We start from the raw sequence: 19,976 nt of genomic DNA on the forward strand, positions 1-19,976 counted from the left end.
TCTTGCTTTTCGATGCAGAACTGCATTTGGTAATTTGCTGCCTTACGCAATCCACTGCGCCTTGCACTCTAAACCGCCCCGCCACCCCGTTCTCTGCACCGCCCCCGCCACCCCCCCCGAGTTTCCTCTCTGTAATCGCTCCCGTCCCATCTCTTCCCTTCCTGAAAGTGAGAAGTCGAACTTGGAGAAGTCCCTTCAGTCCCTGCAGCTGCAGATGGAGACGGCACAGCAGGAGAATGAGAAATTGCAGCTGGCCAACAGCGAACTCCAGCGACAGCGAGACAACCTGGAGGACGAGAAGGAGGACATTCAGAAGGACAAGGAGAGGGCGCAGAAGGAGATCGAGCGAGGGTGAGTGAGGTTGGGTGTGGTGGGCGGGGTTTCGGAATTAAAGCCAGGCCTTGTGGCCTGACCGTTCTGAATTCGTGTCTGCTTTCCTCCCTCTCCCACCCGACAGCCACAAGATGCTTGAGCAGATGGAAGTGAAGAACTCAAGTATGAAAAAGGAGTTGGTGCTGGTGAAGGAGGCCTTGAGGAAGACAGCATTAGATAAGGAGGTGCTGGAGAATGAGAAGGCCGGAATTGAAGAGGCTCTAAGCAAGGTATGTTTGGGCAAGGAAGAGTCAGAGCAGAACCAGACAATAAATTGTGGAGAAGGGTCCCGACCCAAAACATCAACGTTCTTGCTTCTCTGATGCTGCCCGGCCTGCTGCGTTCCTCCAGCTCCACACCGTGTTATCTCTGACTCCAGCATCTGCAGTTCTCACTACTTCTGAGGAAATATTGTGGTGTTTTCAAAGTGCATTGGTCACAGGCTCTTGGTGACCTGTCTGTCTGGTGACAATGAGCAGGATCCCTGCCTGATTCTTCCTCCTCTGAACCTAAGCTTCTGTTCTCAGTTGCTAAACGTGGATGAGTTCAGCTACTGGCACGCAGGTTTGGAGTTGACTGTGGGATCTGTTGAGTGATGTGTACGTACGGCTGACAGACCAGGGCTTGGAATGATCTACTAAAACACCTGCGAGTCTGTCACACAGTTGTTACAGCACAGCAGGAGGTTATTCAGCCCGTCGAGTCTGCACTGGCTCCTCGAAGGAGCAGCTCACCTTGTGCCCCTCCCCCAGTTCTCTGCCCGTAATATCCTTCCTTTTTAGACAATAACCCAATTTACTCTTGACTGCCTCGATTGAATATTTCTCCACCACACTGACGCAGCCCATTCCAGATCTTAAAACATTCAGTGCTAGAAAAGGTATTTCTTCATTTCTCCATTGTTTCTTCTGCCAATTACTAAAAATTTGTGTCCCCTTGTTCCTCCTAACAGTTAGGAACAGTTTTCCCCTATCTTGTCTGTTCAGAACTCTCATTACTTTGAAAACCCCTATCAAATCTCCTTTTAACCATCTCTTTCCAAGAAAATCTGTCCCAACCTGTCCAATCTAATTACTTAACTATTGTTCCTCATTTATGCAATCATCCCATTGAATGTGTTCTGCACTTTCTGTAGTGCCGACACCTTTTTATCCTAAAGTCAGGCACCTCTAAGCTTTTATGAAATTTACTTGTCCGTCTACCTCTCACACAGACTGGAGTTAGACTGCAACACTGGAGCTGGAATGTTGCTCATCTGTCTGCTGGTGTTGTGTTCATGCTGAAAGAAGACAGCTTAAAAAAAAAAGTCAGCTTCACATACATTCCTAAAAATTGTTTCAGTGATTGAGTAGATCCGGTAAATATCCGTGGACTTATCAATGCTGGATCTGTTTTTAATTTAAAATCTGGGTTAGATAATTTTTTAATACCAAAAGAACTGCAGGCACTGTAAATCAGAAACAGAGATAGGGATTGCTGGAAAAGCTCGGCAGGTCTGGCAGTACCTGTGGAAAGAAATTAGTTAACATTTCAGGCCAAGTGACCCTTTTTAAAAAAAAAACTGAGGAAAGGCCACGCGACCTGAAACTTTAATTCTGATTTCTCTCGTTAGATAATTTTTCTTTTTGTTGAGCAAAGGTATTAGGGGATATGGGTCAGACTCCAGGATATAGAGTTAGGCCACAGATCAACCATGATCTCATTGAACGGCAAAACAGGCTCGAGGGGCTGAATGGTCTACTCCTGTTCCTATGTTTGGCCCTGCCCATTGTGAAAAGGAATTGTTTTTTGGTAGCATGTATTTTCAGCAACTGGGTAACTGTGTGCGCTGTGGGAGTGTTGCTGCGCTGTGGGAGTGTTGCTGCGCTGTGGGAGTGTTGCTGCGCTGTGCTGCGGGAGGGGCTACACCGTGGAAGAGGTGCCGTGGGAGGGGCTGTGCTCTGGGAGTGGTGCCGTGCGAGGGGCTGTGCTCTGGGAGTGGTGCTGTGCGAGGGGCTGCGCTGTGGGACCGGTTATGACCATGGTAATAATAAAAAGAGAGCTATAGTGAGCAGAACCCCTGGCCAGCCCAGAGTCAGACATGTGAGAAAAACACAGAGGAATGAAATCCCTCACCTACAAGACTGAGTGCTCCGTTGGTGTCACCTAAATGGAGTTATGCACGTGGGAACAGGGAGTCAGACGGAACATTCTCCTCAGTTGTGCTGTTGATGGTGAGTAAGCGTGAGCGCAGTTAGTTGGGATTGTGTCAGATTAAATGGTGCTGTGCCTGTTTGTTCCTCGCCAGGTTGAGGCTGCGAACGCTGAGATGGAGCTCATCTTGAACAAGCTGAGAGCAGAGCAGGCATCCCTCCGGGATTCTCTCACCAAGATGAGCGCCTTCAACGAGGGTCTGGCCCAGGACAAAGTGCAGCTGAACAAGATCATCCTGGAAGTAAGAAAGCAGGGAACTGTGTGCTTCAACCGTCAAACCTGCCCTCCCTCTAGCAGCTCTTCCTTTCCTCTTCTCCCTGAGCCTCATTGATCCAAAGGGAATAGGAACAGGAGTAGGCCATTCAGCCCTGCTCCTCCATTCAGCCAATTCGGTGTCCTTTTTCCACATTGTCCCCATACCCTTTCAGTCTTAAGAGTCCGATCAATCACCTTCTTTTAAAATATTCAATTTCTTGCTGGACTGGAGTTCCAGAGGAAACAGCAGCTCTTCAGTTCCTCCACATCCTTGGTGCACCACCCTTCATGGAGAGCTGTTCGACTGTGGTCAGCATCACATCCCAGTTCTGTTTTGTGCTTACGGATGCTTCACAACACACACATTGAACGCAAACACACGCACATACAGCACATACAGCACATACAGCACATACAGCACATACAGCACATACAGCACATACAGCACATACAGCACATACAGCACATACAGCACATACAGCACATACAGCACATACAGAGCGCATGCACACGCGCACAGCGCATGCACACTCTTTCCAAGCAGTTCACAGGGCAGTGATCAGATGCAGAAAGCCCAACTTACTTTCCCATCCCTAGCCAAGAATCCCCGTTGCTGCTCCAGCTGAGGTCCACAAACACACCCTGTGGTGGAACCTCCGACCTTTGGCTCGGTTCCACATTTAGCAGTGCGACTGACCACTGACCCACCAGATGTTGTGGGAGTAACAACAGACCAGAATGTGAGTTAGCGATCACCTCGTTAGTTAAACTGCTTTAGTCTCTGCTGCTTGTCTTGTAGCTAGAGGATGAAAAGGTCATGCTGCTGGGGCAGAAGAAAGAAGTTGAACAGGAAAAGGCCTCGATCCGTGATGAGTTGGTACGACTGGAGCAAGAAAAGCTGGACCTGCATACCGAACGTCACGGCCTGGACCACTCCCTGCAAATTGTGGAGCAAAGTCGGGAGAGGCTTGAGCAGGACCTGATGACATACCAGCGGGAGAAGGGGGAACTGCAGGGTCAGCTCGCACAGGTAGGGAAACTGCTGCTAATAATTCCTCTACCTGCCAAATTAGCAACAACGGCATAGAGTTACACAGTGAGCCGCCTTTACCTGTGTGGAAGAAGCAGGTACCGTTCCACACTGCGTGTAAGGCCCGTGACGGCACTCCGATCCTCTCATCTGTTTGCCCCACAGGTGACACGGCAAAAGAACAGCCTGGCCGAGGAGCTGCTTGAGGCCCGCTGTGAGATTGAACGCAGCAGTGAGTCTCTGCTCCGATCTGCCAAAGAAAGGGAGGAACTGACCAGGGAGAAGGCCAATCTCGTGGTTCAGCTCACAGCTTCCGAGCGTGAGAACAGAGCGCTGGCAGATGAGGGGGCTGCTCTCAGGTGGGTGCACACACCAGCTTGACGCTGGGAATAAAGAGAAGTGGCATCCAAGCTGATCCGTACAGAAGGAAAAATGTAGGTGAAGCACTCTCTTGTGTACCTCGCAACCCTCAGAATAATCCTCTCTGATATACCCCACACCCCTCACTGTAATCTTAGAACATAGAAAAGTACAGCACAGTACAGGCCCTTCGGCCCACGATGTTGTGCCGTGCAATATTCCTAATCCAAAAATAAAATAACCTAACCTTGCATTCCCCTCAATTCACTGTCCATGTGCACGTCCAGCAGTCGCTTAAATGTCACTAATAACTCTGCTTCCACGACTTCCACTGGTAAACTATTCCACGCACTCTCAACTCTCTGGGTGAAGAACCTCCCTCTGACGTCTCCTCTATACCTTCCTCCTAATACCTTAAAACTATGACCCCTCGTGGCAATCAATCCTGCCCTGGGGAAAAGTCTCTGGCTATCGACTCTATCCATGCCTCTCATTACCTTGCACACCTCGATCAGGTCACCTTTCTTCCTCCTCCTCTCCAGAGACAAAAGTCCCAGCTCAGTCAACCTGTCCTCGTAAGACAAGCCCTCCAGTCCAGGCAGCATCCTGGTAAACCTCCTTTGCACCCTCTCCAAAGCCTCCACATCTTTCCTATAAGAGGGCAACCAGAACTGGACACAATATTCAAAGTGTGGTCTCAGCAGGGTTTTGTAGAGCTGCAGCATAACCTCGCGGCTCTTAAACTCAATCCCCCTGTTAATGAAAGCCAAAACACCATATGCTTTCTTAACAACCTTATCCACTTGGGTGGCAACTTTGAGGGAGCTATGCACTTGAACACCAAGATCCCGCTGTTCCTCCACACTGCCGAGAATCCTGCCTTTAATCCTATATTCACCCTTTAAGTTCAGCCTTCCACAATGCGTCACTTCGCATTTATCCAGGTTGAACTCCACCTGCCATTTCTCAGCCCAGCTCTGCATACTGCCACTGTCTCGCTGAAGCCTGCAATAGCCCTCGATACTATCAACGGCACCTCCAACCTTTGTGTCATCAGCAAACATACTAACCCACCCCTCAACCTCCTCATCCAAGTCATTTATAAAAACTACAAAGAGTAGAGGCCCAAGAACAGAGCCCTGTGGGACACCACTCAGCACTGACCTCCAGGCAGAAAACTTACCATCTACAACCACTGTCTGCCTCCTGTCAGCCAACCAATTCTGAATCCATACAGCCAAATCACCCTGTATCCCGTACCTCCTGACTTTATGAATGAGCCTGCCATGGGGAACCTTATCAAATGCCTTGCTGAAGTCCATCCACTGCTCGACCCTCATCAACCTGTCTCGTGACTTCCTCAAAGAACTTAATCAGATTTGTAAGGCATGACCTGCCCCCCTCCAAAAAGCCATGCTGACTCCCTTTAATCACGCTATGCTTTTCCAAATAGTCATAAATCCTATCCCTCAGAAGTCTTTCGAAAACCTTGCTGACCACAGACGTAAGACTGACTGGTCTGTAATTTCCAGGGATTTCCCTATTCCCTTTCTTGAAAAGAGGAACAACATTTGCCTCCCTCCAATCTTCCGGTACGACCCCCTTGGAGAGTGAGGAAGCAAAGATCTTCGCCAGCGCTTAGCAACCTCCTTTCTCGCTTCCTGGAGCAATTTAGGATAAATCTGGTCTGGCCCTGGGGACTTATCAATCTTAACGTTTGCCAAAATTTCCAGCACATCAACTTCCTCAGTCTTGATCTGTTCAAGGCTGTTTTCCTGCTCCTCAAAGTTCTCATTCACAACAAGGTCCATTTCCTTAGTGAAAACCGAAGCAAAAAACTCATTTAGGGCTTCCCCTATCTGCTCAGACTCCACACACAAGTTCCCTACGCTATCCCTGATCGGCCCTACCTTCTCCCTGATCATTCTCTTATTCCTCACATATGAGTAAAATGCCTTCGGGTTCTCCCTAATCCTTCCTGCCAAGCCTTTCTCGTGCCCCCTCCTGGCCCCCCTCAGTCCACTTTTGAGCTCCTTCCGAGCAAGCCTGTAATCCTCTAAAGCTGTGCTGGACCCTTGCTTCCTCCACCTTACATGAGCTGCCCTTTTCGTTTTGACAAGAAGCACCTCTCTACCCGTCATCCAAGGCTCCTTAATCTTATCCCTTCTTACCTGTCTCAGAGCAACAAATTTATACATCACTCGCAACAACTACTCCTTAAACAGCGTCCACATGCCTGCTGTGCCCTTTCTGTGGAACAATTGCTCCCAATCTGTACTTCCCAACTCCTGCCTGATAGCATCATAGTTTCCTTTACCCCTGTTAAATATGTTGCCCTGGTAACTGCTCCTTTCCTTTTCCATGGCTATGGTAAATGTGAGGCTGTTGTGGTCACTGTCGCCAAAGTGTTCTCCCACCACGAGATCTGACACCTGTCCTGGCTCATTGCCGAGCACCAAATCCAAAATGGCCTTCCCCCTCGTCAGGCTGTCCACATACTGAGTAAGCAAACCCTCCTGAACACACCTGACAAAAACGGCTCCAAAAACGGTGACTGCTCCCTTGCTGTTCCTAACTTCCACCCGTACTGACTCAGTCGACAAACCTTCCTCAGCAACCTCAGCCCATACCACCTCAGTAGACGAGTCCTCAAAGGTTCTTTCAGCCGCTGTTATACTGTCCTTGACCAACAAAGCCACACCTCCCCCTCTTTTACCACCTTCCCTGAGCTTAATGAAAGATCTAAACCCTGGCACCTGCAATATCCATTCCTGACCCTGCTCTATCCATGTCTCCGAAATGGCCACAACGTCGAAGTCCCAGGTCTTCTATGATATAAACCACATCCCTCATTGTAACTGTCTCTGATATACCCCACACACCTCCCTAACCCTCTCTGATGTGCCCCATGCCCCCCTCTGTAACCCTCTCTGATGTGCCCCATGCCCCCCTCTGTAACCCGCTCTGATGTGCCCCATGCCCCCCTCTGTAACTCGCTCTGATGTGCCCCATGCCCCCCTCTGTAACTCGCTCTGATGTGCCCCATGCCCCCCCTCTGTAACTCGCTCTGATGTGCCCCATGCCCCCCCTCTGTAACTCGCTCTGATGTGCCCCATGCCCCCCTCTGTAACTCGCTCTGATGTGCCCCATGCCCCCCTCTGTAACTCGCTCTGATGTGCCCCATGCCCCCCTCTGTAACTCGCTCTGATGTGCCCCATGCCCCCCTCTGTAACTCGCTCTGATGTGCCCCATGCCCCCCTCTGTAACTCGCTCTGATGTGCCCCATGCCCCCCTCTGTAACTCGCTCTGATGTGCCCCATGCCCCCCTCTGTAACTCGCTCTGATGTGCCCCATGCCCCCCTCTGTAACTCGCTCTGATGTGCCCCATGCCCCCCTCTGTAACTCGCTCTGATGTGCCCCATGCCCCCCTCTGTAACTCGCTCTGATGTGCCCCATGCCCCCCTCTGTAACTCGCTCTGATGTGCCCCATGCCCCCCTCTGTAACTCGCTCTGATGTGCCCCATGCCCCCCTCTGTAACTCGCTCTGATGTGCCCCATGCCCCCCTCTGTAACTCGCTCTGATGTGCCCCATGCCCCCCTCTGTAACTCGCTCTGATGTGCCCCATGCCCCCCTCTGTAACTCGCTCTGATGTGCCCCATGCCCCCCTCTGTAACTCGCTCTGATGTGCCCCATGCCCCCCTCTGTAACTCGCTCTGATGTGCCCCATGCCCCCCTCTGTAACTCGCTCTGATGTGCCCCATGCCCCCCTCTGTAACTCGCTCTGATGTGCCCCATGCCCCCCTCTGTAACTCGCTCTGATGTGCCCCATGCCCCCCTCTGTAACTCGCTCTGATGTGCCCCATGCCCCCCTCTGTAACTCGCTCTGATGTGCCCCATGCCCCCCTCTGTAACTCGCTCTGATGTGCCCCATGCCCCCCTCTGTAACTCGCTCTGATGTGCCCCATGCCCCCCTCTGTAACTCGCTCTGATGTGCCCCATGCCCCCCTCTGTAACTCGCTCTGATGTGCCCCATGCCCCCCTCTGTAACTCGCTCTGATGTGCCCCATGCCCCCCTCTGTAACTCGCTCTGATGTGCCCCATGCCCCCCTCTGTAACTCGCTCTGATGTGCCCCATGCCCCCCTCTGTAACTCGCTCTGATGTGCCCCATGCCCCCCTCTGTAACTCGCTCTGATGTGCCCCATGCCCCCCTCTGTAACTCGCTCTGATGTGCCCCATGCCCCCCTCTGTAACTCGCTCTGATGTGCCCCATGCCCCCCTCTGTAACTCGCTCTGATATAACCCACGCCATACAATGTAATATACTCTCTAATATACCTCATACTCTTCAGCATAACATCCTCTGGTTCCTGATCCTTCTGATACAGGAACAGTTTCTCCCCGACTCTCCTCCGTATAACGGTCTGATATTTTTGGGGTCTTTTTTATTTGTTCATGGGATGCAGACACTGCCAGTGAGGCACCATTTATTGGCACCCAATTAAGAGCCAGTCACATTGCTGAGAGTCTGGAGTCACATAGGGGCCAGACTAAATCAGGATGGCAAATTTCCTTCCTGAAAGAACATTAGATTTATCTTATGATAATCAATATTCGAATAACATGTTATTTTAATGAATTAAAGTCTCACCATCTGCCATGTTAGGGTTAGAACCAATGACCAGAACATTAGACTGGGTTTCTGGATAACAAGTTTAGTAACATTACCACACTCTCACCAACTCCTGTATATGTCCCATTCTCTGACTGTATTTCTCGTCGTGTTATGTCAGGTCTGAGAAGGAGGCTTTGGAAACCACGTTGTTTGATACTCAGCAGCAGCTGGTAATCCTGGAGGCACGGTCAGAGCAGCTTCAGGGAGAGATTCACACTTTACTCCTGGCCAAAGAGGCTCTGCAAGGTAAGGCTCTCATTAGAGGTGTGACACAGCATAAACTGTGGCAATTTGTACAAGCCAAGCCTGACAACAGCACAGGCAGAAGCTGTGTCTATGCCTGTTGATCCCACCCCACTGCCCTTACTGCCAAGCATGAGAATTATTTCTGTTCAGTTTATTGTACAATTTGTTTTTGCAAACAGCTAGTGATTCTACCTTCCCCCAGCCTCTCAGCCAGAACCTTCATTGCTCATTTCATTAAAATGATTTTTCCTCGTGTTGCCTTTATTTTTCTTTTGTCAGTCACCTTAAATAGCTGTCCTCTGGCTCCTGATCCTTCTGATACAGGAACAGTTTCTCCCCAGCTTCTCTGTGCAGAGGACATCCTGGGGTCCAGTGACGAGCTTCCCTGGCTCTGAGCCAGAGACTCCATCTCGGCAAGGCCCAGAGTGAAATTTGAATCGAGGTTCATTACGTAATATGGTCAAACCAATTTGACTGCGAGCCTGTTGATCCTTCCATTCCACCAATGGCAGACGGTAAGAGAGGGAGAATCTCCTGGGCAGCCATATTTGAAGCGAAGTGGTGCTGCTCAAGCTGCAGCCTCTGGGAAAACCAGTCTAGCGAAACAAGCGTAAGCACGTGTTTTGTCTATCACAGGCAAGACCCAGAAGACCATAAGACATAGGAGCAGCAGTAAGCCATTCAGCACATCGAGTTCACTCCTCTATCCAATGAGATTTTGGCTGATCTGATCCTTAAATTTGCTTTCTTGCCCCATTCCTATATGTAGAAATCTGCCTTGATTATAATTATTAACCGAGCCTTGACTGCCTTCTTCAGTGAAGAATTCCACAGATTAATCACCTTCTGAGAGAAAAAGAAATTCCTTCTCATCGTTCTCATTAATGGGTGACTTCTTACCCGGAGATTTTTCCCTCTGGTAGTACACTGTCCTTTTAGGGGGGACAACCTCTCTGCACCCAGCCTAACAAACCTCTTAAGAATCTTATATGTTCCTTTATTGGAAAACTCGTTTTCAAACTGTGCACGCAGTTCTGGGTTCCTTGATGAAGGGATACATCCATCTCAGAATCTTCTGTTTCAATAAGATCAACTCTCATTCCAAATGATGTAGGGTCCAACTTGCTCAACCTTTCCTTATCTGACACCTCACTATCAAACATAGGCGTATGGGCTGTGGACTGCATGTGTCCTTCCTGAACAATGTGGGTAATACTGTGCTGATGTGGTAAATTCCAGTCTCTCTCCCCAACACTCCCCATTCAACAATTGTTCATTTTGACAGCCTCTGAGAAGCCTCACCAAAGGCAGGAACGCAGATCCCAGGCTTAAGCCGTTTGGCAGCTTTCTTGGTGACCTCAAAACATAGGAGTAGAGATGGGCGAGAAAATTGTCAGGAAGTCCTGCTCCTCATCAACTTAGAGTGTGCGCTTAAGGAGATCCGTGTTGCAGGATGTTAGCTGAGAACAGAGCACAGCTCAGCTTCGGTGTTCTCACTTCACCAGCTCTCATTGTCTCAGCCTAGGTTCATAGGTAGTAGTAGTGTGAGCAAGGCAGTGTTGCCTGGTGGAAGGACTAGGTATTACAGGGCATCGATGGAATTGTATCCAAAATCCAATTGGACGAGTGATTGAGAAGCCCAGGCCAATGTGCTAGGGGCATGGGTTCAAACCCCACCATGGCAGCTCACAGAATTTAAATTATAAATCTGGAATGTAAAGCTAGTCTAGTAATAGTGAACACAATGAATATCATTGGTTATTGTAAAATATCTATCCGCTTTACTAATGTTCTTTAACAATAATAAATCAGCCATTTTCCACTGGCTCAGCCTACACATGACTCCAGGCCAGCAATATTGAATCACAGCTGCACTCGAGGGCAATTAGGGGTGGACCATAAGAAATGCTAGTTGACATCCAGTTGAAAGACTAAGCAAAAACCCCACTTCCCCAACCTGAATGTAGTTCTGTTTGTGCCTTAGTTGAGAGTAACCGTGTACGGAAGGATATAGAGATTGAGAGGACCAAGGCGGAGCAAGACAAGGAGCTCCTCACGCAGAAACTCTCCCAAACCGAGCACGAGGCACAGGCTGCTCTGAGAAATGAGCAGACAGCCCACGAGGAGGATGTGGATCGACTTCAGCAAGAGAAGGTAATGGGAGGTCAGTGCTTGGGAGCACAATAAAGCCTTTGTAGATCGGGGAGGTTGTAAATAGGGACTGGCAGGTCCTATACCTTCCCACATCTCCCTGGACGTCAGCTGGAAAATGCTTAGCCACTGAGCAATGGTACCCTGTGCTTCTGTCCCTGACTGATACTGAGCTGGCCCGTGGTAGTTAGCTGTGACACAGCGAGAGGAAATTATCCAGGGTTTCCGCTGCTGTTTGTAGAAAGTGCACATGTGGCCACAGCAAACAAAGACAGATTTGCACTGTGCTGCCTTCTGCAGTTAAATAATCTTCTGGCCTGAACAATATAGACCTGGGCATGAGGATCAACTGTGTAGGTGAAGGGCCAACAGGGTGAAAGATGCCCATGGGTCATCACAGACTGTGCCAGTGCAAGAGTGCTCAGAACTGAAGAGACTGTGTCCATTCCTTTTTTTTTTGCAGGAAGCCTTGCGTCTGAGGCTGGAAGAGGAACGTGAGGAGATTGTCCGTCAGCTGAAGCAAGAGCGGGAGGAGCTCTGTGTTCGCTTCGAAGTTGAGAAGGAGGAGTTAAGTGAAGAGATCACGGCCCTGCAGCAGGAGCGCGATGAGACTCTGCTGCTGGCTGAAAACGAGAAGCAGCAGGTAGGCGAAAGACAAGGGAGTCTTGAATCCACACACCCTCATCACCCTGCCTGCTCACACTCACCCACCATAGTTATTGGATTTATTCATGAGTAAGGGATGTTCACTGAACAGCGGAGATTCTGTGTGGCCATGCGCAATGGCCAACAGCCAAGTTGCTGCTGGGGTTTCTCACCATGGGACCCCACATGTCCTGTGTGTTTGTTCTGTGTGCATTTTCTTCCTGCAGCAAGCCACTGTTCTCACTGTGCATTAATATCCTGGGTACTGTGGGAGCTGGATGATAAACATTGTTTTCGCAGATTGAAAGTTGTACATCAAACCCATTGTTAGATGTACAACTGTCCCCTGCCTGGTTTAGTTAAGAGTTTCTAACTGGGTGGTGACTGCTCCAGATTCCTTCCTGCCACACTGTCTAATTATTTGGTCCCTCTCCCACAGATCTTGTCCTTGAAGGAGTCAGAGAAGGCAATTCTCTCAGAGAAGCTGACCAATACTCAGCGTGAGCTCGCCACAGTTTCAATGGACCTGGAGCAGCTGAGACGGGACACAAATAGCCGACACGAGCAGGACCGAGTGCGTATTGTCAGCTCCATCCACTGTGCAACATTAATCTCCCTGCTTAGCTACTAAAACACAGTTATCCTAATGCTGAAACATAGATAGCAAAGCTTCATACAAAGTTGAATGTAGCTAAGAAGCAAGTTAACATTCAGCCCGAGTTAAGATGAGTAAATCAGAAAGCAAACACACACACACACACACACACACACACACACACACACACACACACACACACACACACACACACGAACTCTGTGTCATCGAGCTATTTTCACGTTCAACAACTAAACTAGTGCATTCAGAGCAAGAGAGCTCAACACAAAACTTTGGCATTTTTTTTTGCTGTACACTCATCTGTCGCTGACAGATCCACGATGACACCTAAATTTGAGACATGTGCGAGTGTGTCTCAGTGGAATATTATGTATACACATGTAAAATGGTATTGCACATATAAATATTTTGATATCTGTGGAAACTGTTCACTTTGAAAGAGAAATCTGAATTTCCAGTTATTGCCTGAAAGAATAACATGGCAAGATTTTACATTTTAAAACTTTTATTATAACAAATGACTGAAGAAAACAGTATAAGCTAAGCACCCTTTTTTTTAAGAGGAGATTTATGCATTAAGTTATAGAAAGATAACACTTTCCTCAATATTTAACTGACGTTACGCTCTCTGCAGAATACAGTTCTTTCAGCAAATAGTCCACAGTTGCTCCCAACTTCCGAGATGTTGCCTTTTCCAGATGAATAATTTCTAACCTGTGAACTGGCCTTCAGTAAGGATTATACTATAGACCTCTTCCTTCCAGCTTGGCGAAGCTTTCAGCTGCCTTTAAATATTTGTGACATCTGTTTCCATACTCCCGCTTACATTCTGTGTGGTCAACGGTAAGAGCAATGTTTTCTCTGCTTCAGGGTCAGGATTGGCCACCTCCAGTTCCTACTCTGTATTCAGACTCTCTGTGATAAAGAAATGGAAGTGTGTAATCTGAGGTAAAATTTGGCTTCTCTGCCTTCTTCCCCAAGGAAAGGTAAACACGTTAGCCTTGTAATTGGGTCTAATTATTAATAAAATATCTTTTCTAAACTCTCCTTAATGTTTAGAAATAAAGAGATGGCTTACAGAAGAGCCTTTCACAACCTGATATCTATAATACTTTTCTGGGACTTTGAGAATCTTGGAATATACTCCTTGTAAACTCAGAGGCTACAGCTATTGTCTCCAAGTGTAATGTCAGTGTATTTTCTTCTGAGTAAAATAATTCCAGCTTTCCTTTGATCTGTGTCAATCACACCAACCAGGTTTACTGTAAGGCAGGTTGCAGATGGTCGCATGGTCCCCTCCAATTTTCTGCCTAAATTGAAAGATACAGTCTCAAAATATAACAATCCTTCCTGTCTTTCATTTCCTGTAGATCCAAATTAACAACTTGACATCGGAGTTGAAGAATTTCCATGCTCAGTTTGAAGAAGCTGTCACTGCCCACAAGCAAGAGATGAAGAACCAGAACGAACAAGCCAAGGATCTGATGAAACAGCGTGAAGCTGCCCTCCGAGAGGTTGGTACATAGTTGACAAAAGACATAGTTGTTCAAAGCTGACTAAGACTTTCCACTCATCAGACCTGCAGGATTTGGAGTTGTGGAGTTTTACAGCCCAATAAAGATCATTTAGTCCATTATATTGGCCCTGGCTGTCTGAAAGGGCTCATTAACATTTCTCTGACTTGCCCTCATTGTTTTCATTTAAGAAAACAACATTTATCCACTTTGCTTCTGTTTCTACCATATTTTCTTCAGAATGTGCGTAACTGATAAGCACTTTGACTAAAAAAAGGATTCATTTTGCATTTTTTGAAAAATAAGGCCTCATGCCACTTATTTATCCACAACTGAAAATAGGTTTTCCAAATTTCCCTCTTTCAAATCTTGTTAATTTTGAATAACCAAATCAGAAACTTCTCTTTTAGAGAAAGTAAGAACTGCCCATGCTGGAGTCAGAGATAACACAGTGTGGAGCTGGAGGAACACAGCAGGCCGGGCAGCATCAGAGGAGCAGGAAACTTCATTTGGTGCTTTTTGTTCAGGTGGAATGAGCTCCACTTTGTCTCATCTCTCCTCCTCACTGAAGCCTCTTATCCATCGCTGATGTCATTTTACTGATCAGTCTGGCACTTTCCCCGTGGTCTTGCCTCTTCTGAAGTAAGACAATTAAAACTCAACACACATTCTAGTTTTGGACTTAAGACAGCTTTGGTAATCTGTTATTGTTACTTTTTAATGCTAAACTGCACCTGTATAAAACCTAGAACGCTTGAGTTGACAGCTGAAAAATATTACCCTTTAAAATTTGAGACATTACTGTATATAAATCCTGATCTCTACAAAATCCACCAGCCCCATATCACTTCCAAGATATCTGTGCTCATCTGAGTTTGGCGTTTTCAACATCCCAAATTTGAATCACTCCATTATAAGTGGCCAAGACTCAAACCCTGGAATTCCCTCCCTAAATCTCTCTGCGTCTCTAGCTTTAATTGCTCCTTCAAGACATTTCCTAAATTTTATCTCTTTGATTATGTTTCAGCCATTTGCTTTAACATCACCTTCTGTGGCTCTGTTCAAAATTTGGTTGATGATCTTGTGAAGCACTTTAGAACATTTAGCATGTCAAAGGTGCTTGATATACTTGTTGCTTGGTGTCTTTGCTAAATTTAAATTTTAAAAGATTTCAAAGTGTGGCCTCTCCTTATTCATCAGCTCAAAACGCATTACATCATGTTTTTCCATATTTATTTCTATTTTATGTCTATCTGCTGAATCTGTGTAAGGTCCCTGAGTTTGCACATATTCTTTTTACAGCTATCTCTCACAACCCTATTCTTTGCATTTTGATACTGTATCCACTTTATCTAGACCCACATTAACAACATATATTGAGAAGAGCAATATACCCAAACCTGCATCCCTCTGTATCACACTCACTAACATCACTGTCTGTTTGCTGTAATTTAATCCACATCCTGTCATGTTGCTCTCTTTAATACTGTCTGCCTTCACTTTAGCAGAGTCTGGCAAATTCTCTCAATACTTTTACTCACCAAAACTTACAATGTGTAAATTCCAACTGTCATAGAGTTGTACAGCATGGAAACAGACTCTTCGGTCTAACTCATCCACGCCAACCAGAAATCCTAAATTAATCTAGTCCCCTTTGCCAGCATTTGGCCCATATCCCTCTTAAACCCTTCCTATTCATGTACCCATCCTGATGCATTTTAAATGTTGTAATTGTACCAGCCTTCACCACTTCCTCTGGCAGCTCATTCCATACAAGCATCATCCTCTGCATGAAAATGTTGCCTTGTAGGTCCCTTTTAAATGTTTCCCCTCTCACTTGAAATCCATGTTCTCTAGTTTTGGAACCCCCTATCCTAGGAAAAAGACCTTGGCTATTCACCCTATCCGTGCCCCTCATGATTTTGTAAACCTCTATAAGGTCACTCCTCAGCCTCCGATTCCCCCAGAGAAAATAGCCCCAGCCCTTTCAGCCTCTGGATGTGAGTTTGCTCGCTGAGCTGGAAGGTTAGTTTTCAGACGTTTCGTCACCATTCTAGGTAACATCATCAGTGAGCCCCCGACGAAGCGCTGGTGTTATGTCCCGCTTTCTATTTATTTCTGCGGCCGTTTTGCTCTGCTATTCTTTTGGCTAGCAGGACATAATAGAAATAAATAGAAAGCGGGACATAACACCAGCGCTTCGTCGGAGGCTCACTGATGATGTTACCTAGAATGGTGACGAAATGTCTGAAAACTAACCTTCCAGCTCAGCGAGCAAACTCACATCCAGAACCTCAACCTGAGCTACAAATCTTCTCAAAACTCGCTTTCAGCCTCTCCCTGTAGCTCAAACCCTCCAACCCTGACAACATCCTTGTTAATGTTTTCTGAACCCTTTCAAGTTTCACAATGTTTTTCCAATAGCAGGGAGATCAGAATTGTATGCAGTATTCCAAAAGTGGCCTAACCATGACATGACCTCCCAACTCCTATACTCAGCATTGACCAATCAAGGCATGCACACCAAACACTTTCTTCACTTTCTTGTCTACCAGTGACTCCACTTTCAGGGAACAATGAACTTGCACCCCAAGGTCTCTTTGTTCAGCAGCACTCCCCAGGACTTTACCATTAAGTGTGTAAGTCCTGCCTGATTTGCTTTCCCAAAATGCACCTCACATTTATGTAAATTAAACTCAGGCTGAGGAGTGGCAGACAATCAGCCCATCTGATCAGGGTTCTGTTGTACTCTGAAATAATCTTCACCTGTCCACTCCAACACTAATTTTGGTGTCATCTGTGAACTTACTAACTGTTCCTCTAGCATTTGCATCGAAATCATTTATATAAATGACAAAAAGTAGTGGGACTCAGCACCGATCCTTGTGGCACACCCGCTGATCACAGGCCTCCAGCCTGAAAAGCAACCCTCCACCACCACCCTCTGCCTCCTACCTTCGAGCCAATTTTGTATCCAATTAGCTAGCTCTCCCTGGATTCCGTGTGATCTAACCTTGCTAACCAGTCTACTATGTAGAACATTGTCAGGTGCTTTGCTGAAGTCTGCATAGACAACATCGACTGCTCTGCCTTCATCAGTCTTCTTTGTCACTTCTTCGAAAACTCAATCAAGTTGGTGCGATTCGATTTCCCACACACAAAGCCGTGCTGACTATCCCCAATCAGTCTTTGCCTTTCCAAATACATGTAAAGCCTGGGATGTAGTCTGGGATGCTGTTCTCTCTTTGAAGGCTTAATGGAGACCCCAGAAAAAGTTCCTCTGGTGGTGGTGAAGAGGGAAGTTGCTGTTGTGTCTTCTGTACCTGATGTAAGTTGGTGCTGGTGTTTGGTACTTATTGAGAGAGATAAAAAGGTCCTGCTTTATCACCAGAAGAAGGAAGCATTTTGCTGCTGCTGCACATGTATTTTCTTTTGATGCCCTTTCAACTTTACTTTGATTCCCCGTCATTGTTGTTAAGCAGCCCATTTTAAAAATCCTTTAAATAAATCCCTCAAGGCTCTGAATCTGCTGTTTAGGGAAAAAGAGCGGTGATCTCAATTGATGCACACCCTATTCTGTACGGGGCTGGACAGGTGAGATGCAGGAAGGATGTTTCCCTAGGCTGGTAGAAGGCGTCTCGAATAAGGAGGTACACTGTCAGAATAATAGGTGAGCCATTGAAAAATGAGATGGGGAGGAGTTTTTTTTCACTCAGAGGGTAGTGAAGTTTTAGAATTCTCTACTGCCCAGGGCTGTGGAGGTTTGAATATGAGAATGTTCAAGATGGAAAATGACTACATTTCTAGATATGAAAGATATCAAAGGATATGGGGATAGTGCAGGAATATGACATTCAAGTGGGAAGTCAGCCACAATGTGGTTGAATGGTGGATCAGGCTTGAAGGGCTGAATAGCCTGCACCTATTTCCTACCACTTGTTGGGGAACTGGTTCAGACACAACAGCTGGCCTCCAACACCACAGCCAATCTGTACGCTCGGATGTTTTCCAACCTCCCTGTTCAGAATTGGTATGACACACCTTGGGCAGGTGGGAATCGAGCGTGGCCCTTCTTGTTCAGAGGTGAGGATGCTGCCACTGTGCTGTAGAGCCCTCTGTATGCTAGAGCTAAGATGTTTAAATGCCTGACAGCCGCTCAATAGACTGGGCGAGAAATCCCAAGCTAGACTCAAACCTGACCTAACCCCATGTGTGAAGGCTGGCTCTGTGTGTCATGGTGAGGACTGACAACTCTTGACTGATTAAACTCCAGGACGTTGGGGCTCAGTTAAGATCATGACTGAGATTTTTTAATAAACCAGAAACTGACGATCGCACTGATGATCTGTCGAGTGTTCCCGGCCTCTGCAGTGCACCATGAGTTGTGTTTGGCCGTGAGCCTAAACTGTGCCCAATCAGTGAATGTTGTCAGTTGTAGCAACTGGAGGGTCTGGTGGATAGTGCAGTTGAGGGGTCGGGGGGGGTGCGGTGTTGTTCTATCTCATTCCCATACGTGCCTGGATGCTGGAGTAAACACCGACTTGCCTTTGTAGGTGGAGGAGCTGAAGACACAGCTTCGAGTGGCCGAAGACACCCGTGATGGTATCCGACGCGAGCTGATCGAAGCTCACCGGCAGATCCGAGAGCAGCAGGAGACCCAGGAGGTGCAACGCAAAGAGATCACTGATCTCCGACGGTCTGTAGCCGATGAAATGAAGGAGAAGGAGGCCGTGCAGAAATCCAACCAGGAGCTGCGGGGCAACATCAAGAAAGCAGAGAGCAAAAAGATCAGGTGTAGAATTGTGCGGGAGGAGCCAAACGCTCCCTTCCAGGGTCTGAATAAGAAGCACAAATGTATTTGCCTCCAGCTCCATTTACCTTGCTGCTCTCCTGAAGCTGTTGGCTTATGTCATGGGGTTGCCACTTCGCACAAGTTGGGTGAGGTGATGGATGGCTGCCTTGGAGCTTTGTCTTGACAAGAGACAGCACCTTCAGGAGAGGAGAGCACACAGCAACACCATCCTGTTGTTAGAGCCGTTAGTGAGAAAATACCCCCTTGCATCTAACGGTCTGTTGTGTTTTCAGTTTGAAACGAGCTAATGAGGAGAAGGAACAGAAGATCTCTGTGCTGGAAGAGGCGAAAGTGAACAGTGAGAAGGAGTCAGCAGACCTTCGAGCAAGTCTCCGAGAAGTTGAGAAATCCCGACTGGAGGCGAGGCGCGAGCTGCAGGAGCTGCGCCGACAGGTAGCCCATCAATTTTCTGAATCGAGGAAAAGGCATGAGGAACGAGCAGCATAAAAACGCCTAGTGATCAGAAAATGTTTTGCATTGCAGCGGGAGGACCCGGTTAAAATGAGAATTGAATGGGTTTCTTCCACTTGTCAGCCATTTCTCTCTGAAGATATTGACTGAGTTGCACAATGTGGGCCAAGAGTTGTGCTCCATGGAGTGAGGGGCGGGGGGGGGTCGTCTTTTATATTAAAAAAACGTCTGAACTGACTCAAGTTTCAGGATCGGGAAAGAGTTCGTAAGATTGACCTTGAAATAGGTCATAGGTGGGGAAAGTCCATGTAACGTGAGTAAAAATTAAAATTGGAAACTACGATTAAGAAAATTGATTGATACGTGAAACCAAAGTATAATTGGGCAGTGGAATAATTTACCCGAGGAGAATGTTGAAGCCAGTGTACAATTAGATTCAAGACATGTTTTGAAAGAGAAAGGATGAAGGCAGTGCTTCCCAAAATTGGTTCTTGGTGTGATTGCATTTTAGTGTCTCAAATTTCAAGTGACCCAACACTGAGAGTTTGGCGGAGTGGGGGGGAGGGGGAGGGCATAAAAGAGTTGACTGGGGAAGTTAGGAAGCCAGATGGGGAGTTATCAACCATTGTGTGTAATATTGGGGCTACCTTTAATTCT

The 19,976-nt window shown here is 47.2% G+C and overlaps 1 protein-coding gene across 7 annotated transcripts in view; it reads left to right on the forward strand.

Moving 5' to 3' along the window:
* LOC125466511 (rootletin-like) overlaps nt 1–19,976 on the forward strand; it is a 103,660-nt gene that overhangs the window by 47,741 nt on the left and 35,943 nt on the right. For all 7 annotated transcript variants that reach the window (XM_048561093.2, XM_048561095.2, XM_048561090.2 and 4 more), the window contains 12 exons: nt 169–351; nt 458–602; nt 2,660–2,806; nt 3,620–3,850; nt 4,016–4,209; nt 9,003–9,130; nt 11,115–11,284; nt 11,745–11,924; nt 12,366–12,500; nt 13,913–14,056; nt 18,610–18,848; nt 19,142–19,301. In XM_048561093.2, the coding sequence (XP_048417050.2) occupies nt 169–351; nt 458–602; nt 2,660–2,806; nt 3,620–3,850; nt 4,016–4,209; nt 9,003–9,130; nt 11,115–11,284; nt 11,745–11,924; nt 12,366–12,500; nt 13,913–14,056; nt 18,610–18,848; nt 19,142–19,301 (2,056 nt within the window). The remainder of the gene's footprint in view (nt 1–168; nt 352–457; nt 603–2,659; nt 2,807–3,619; nt 3,851–4,015; nt 4,210–9,002; nt 9,131–11,114; nt 11,285–11,744; nt 11,925–12,365; nt 12,501–13,912; nt 14,057–18,609; nt 18,849–19,141; nt 19,302–19,976) is intronic.

This window comes from Stegostoma tigrinum, chromosome 28 (assembly GCF_030684315.1).
Source record: "Stegostoma tigrinum isolate sSteTig4 chromosome 28, sSteTig4.hap1, whole genome shotgun sequence".
Classification (NCBI taxonomy): Eukaryota; Metazoa; Chordata; class Chondrichthyes; order Orectolobiformes; family Stegostomatidae; genus Stegostoma; species Stegostoma tigrinum.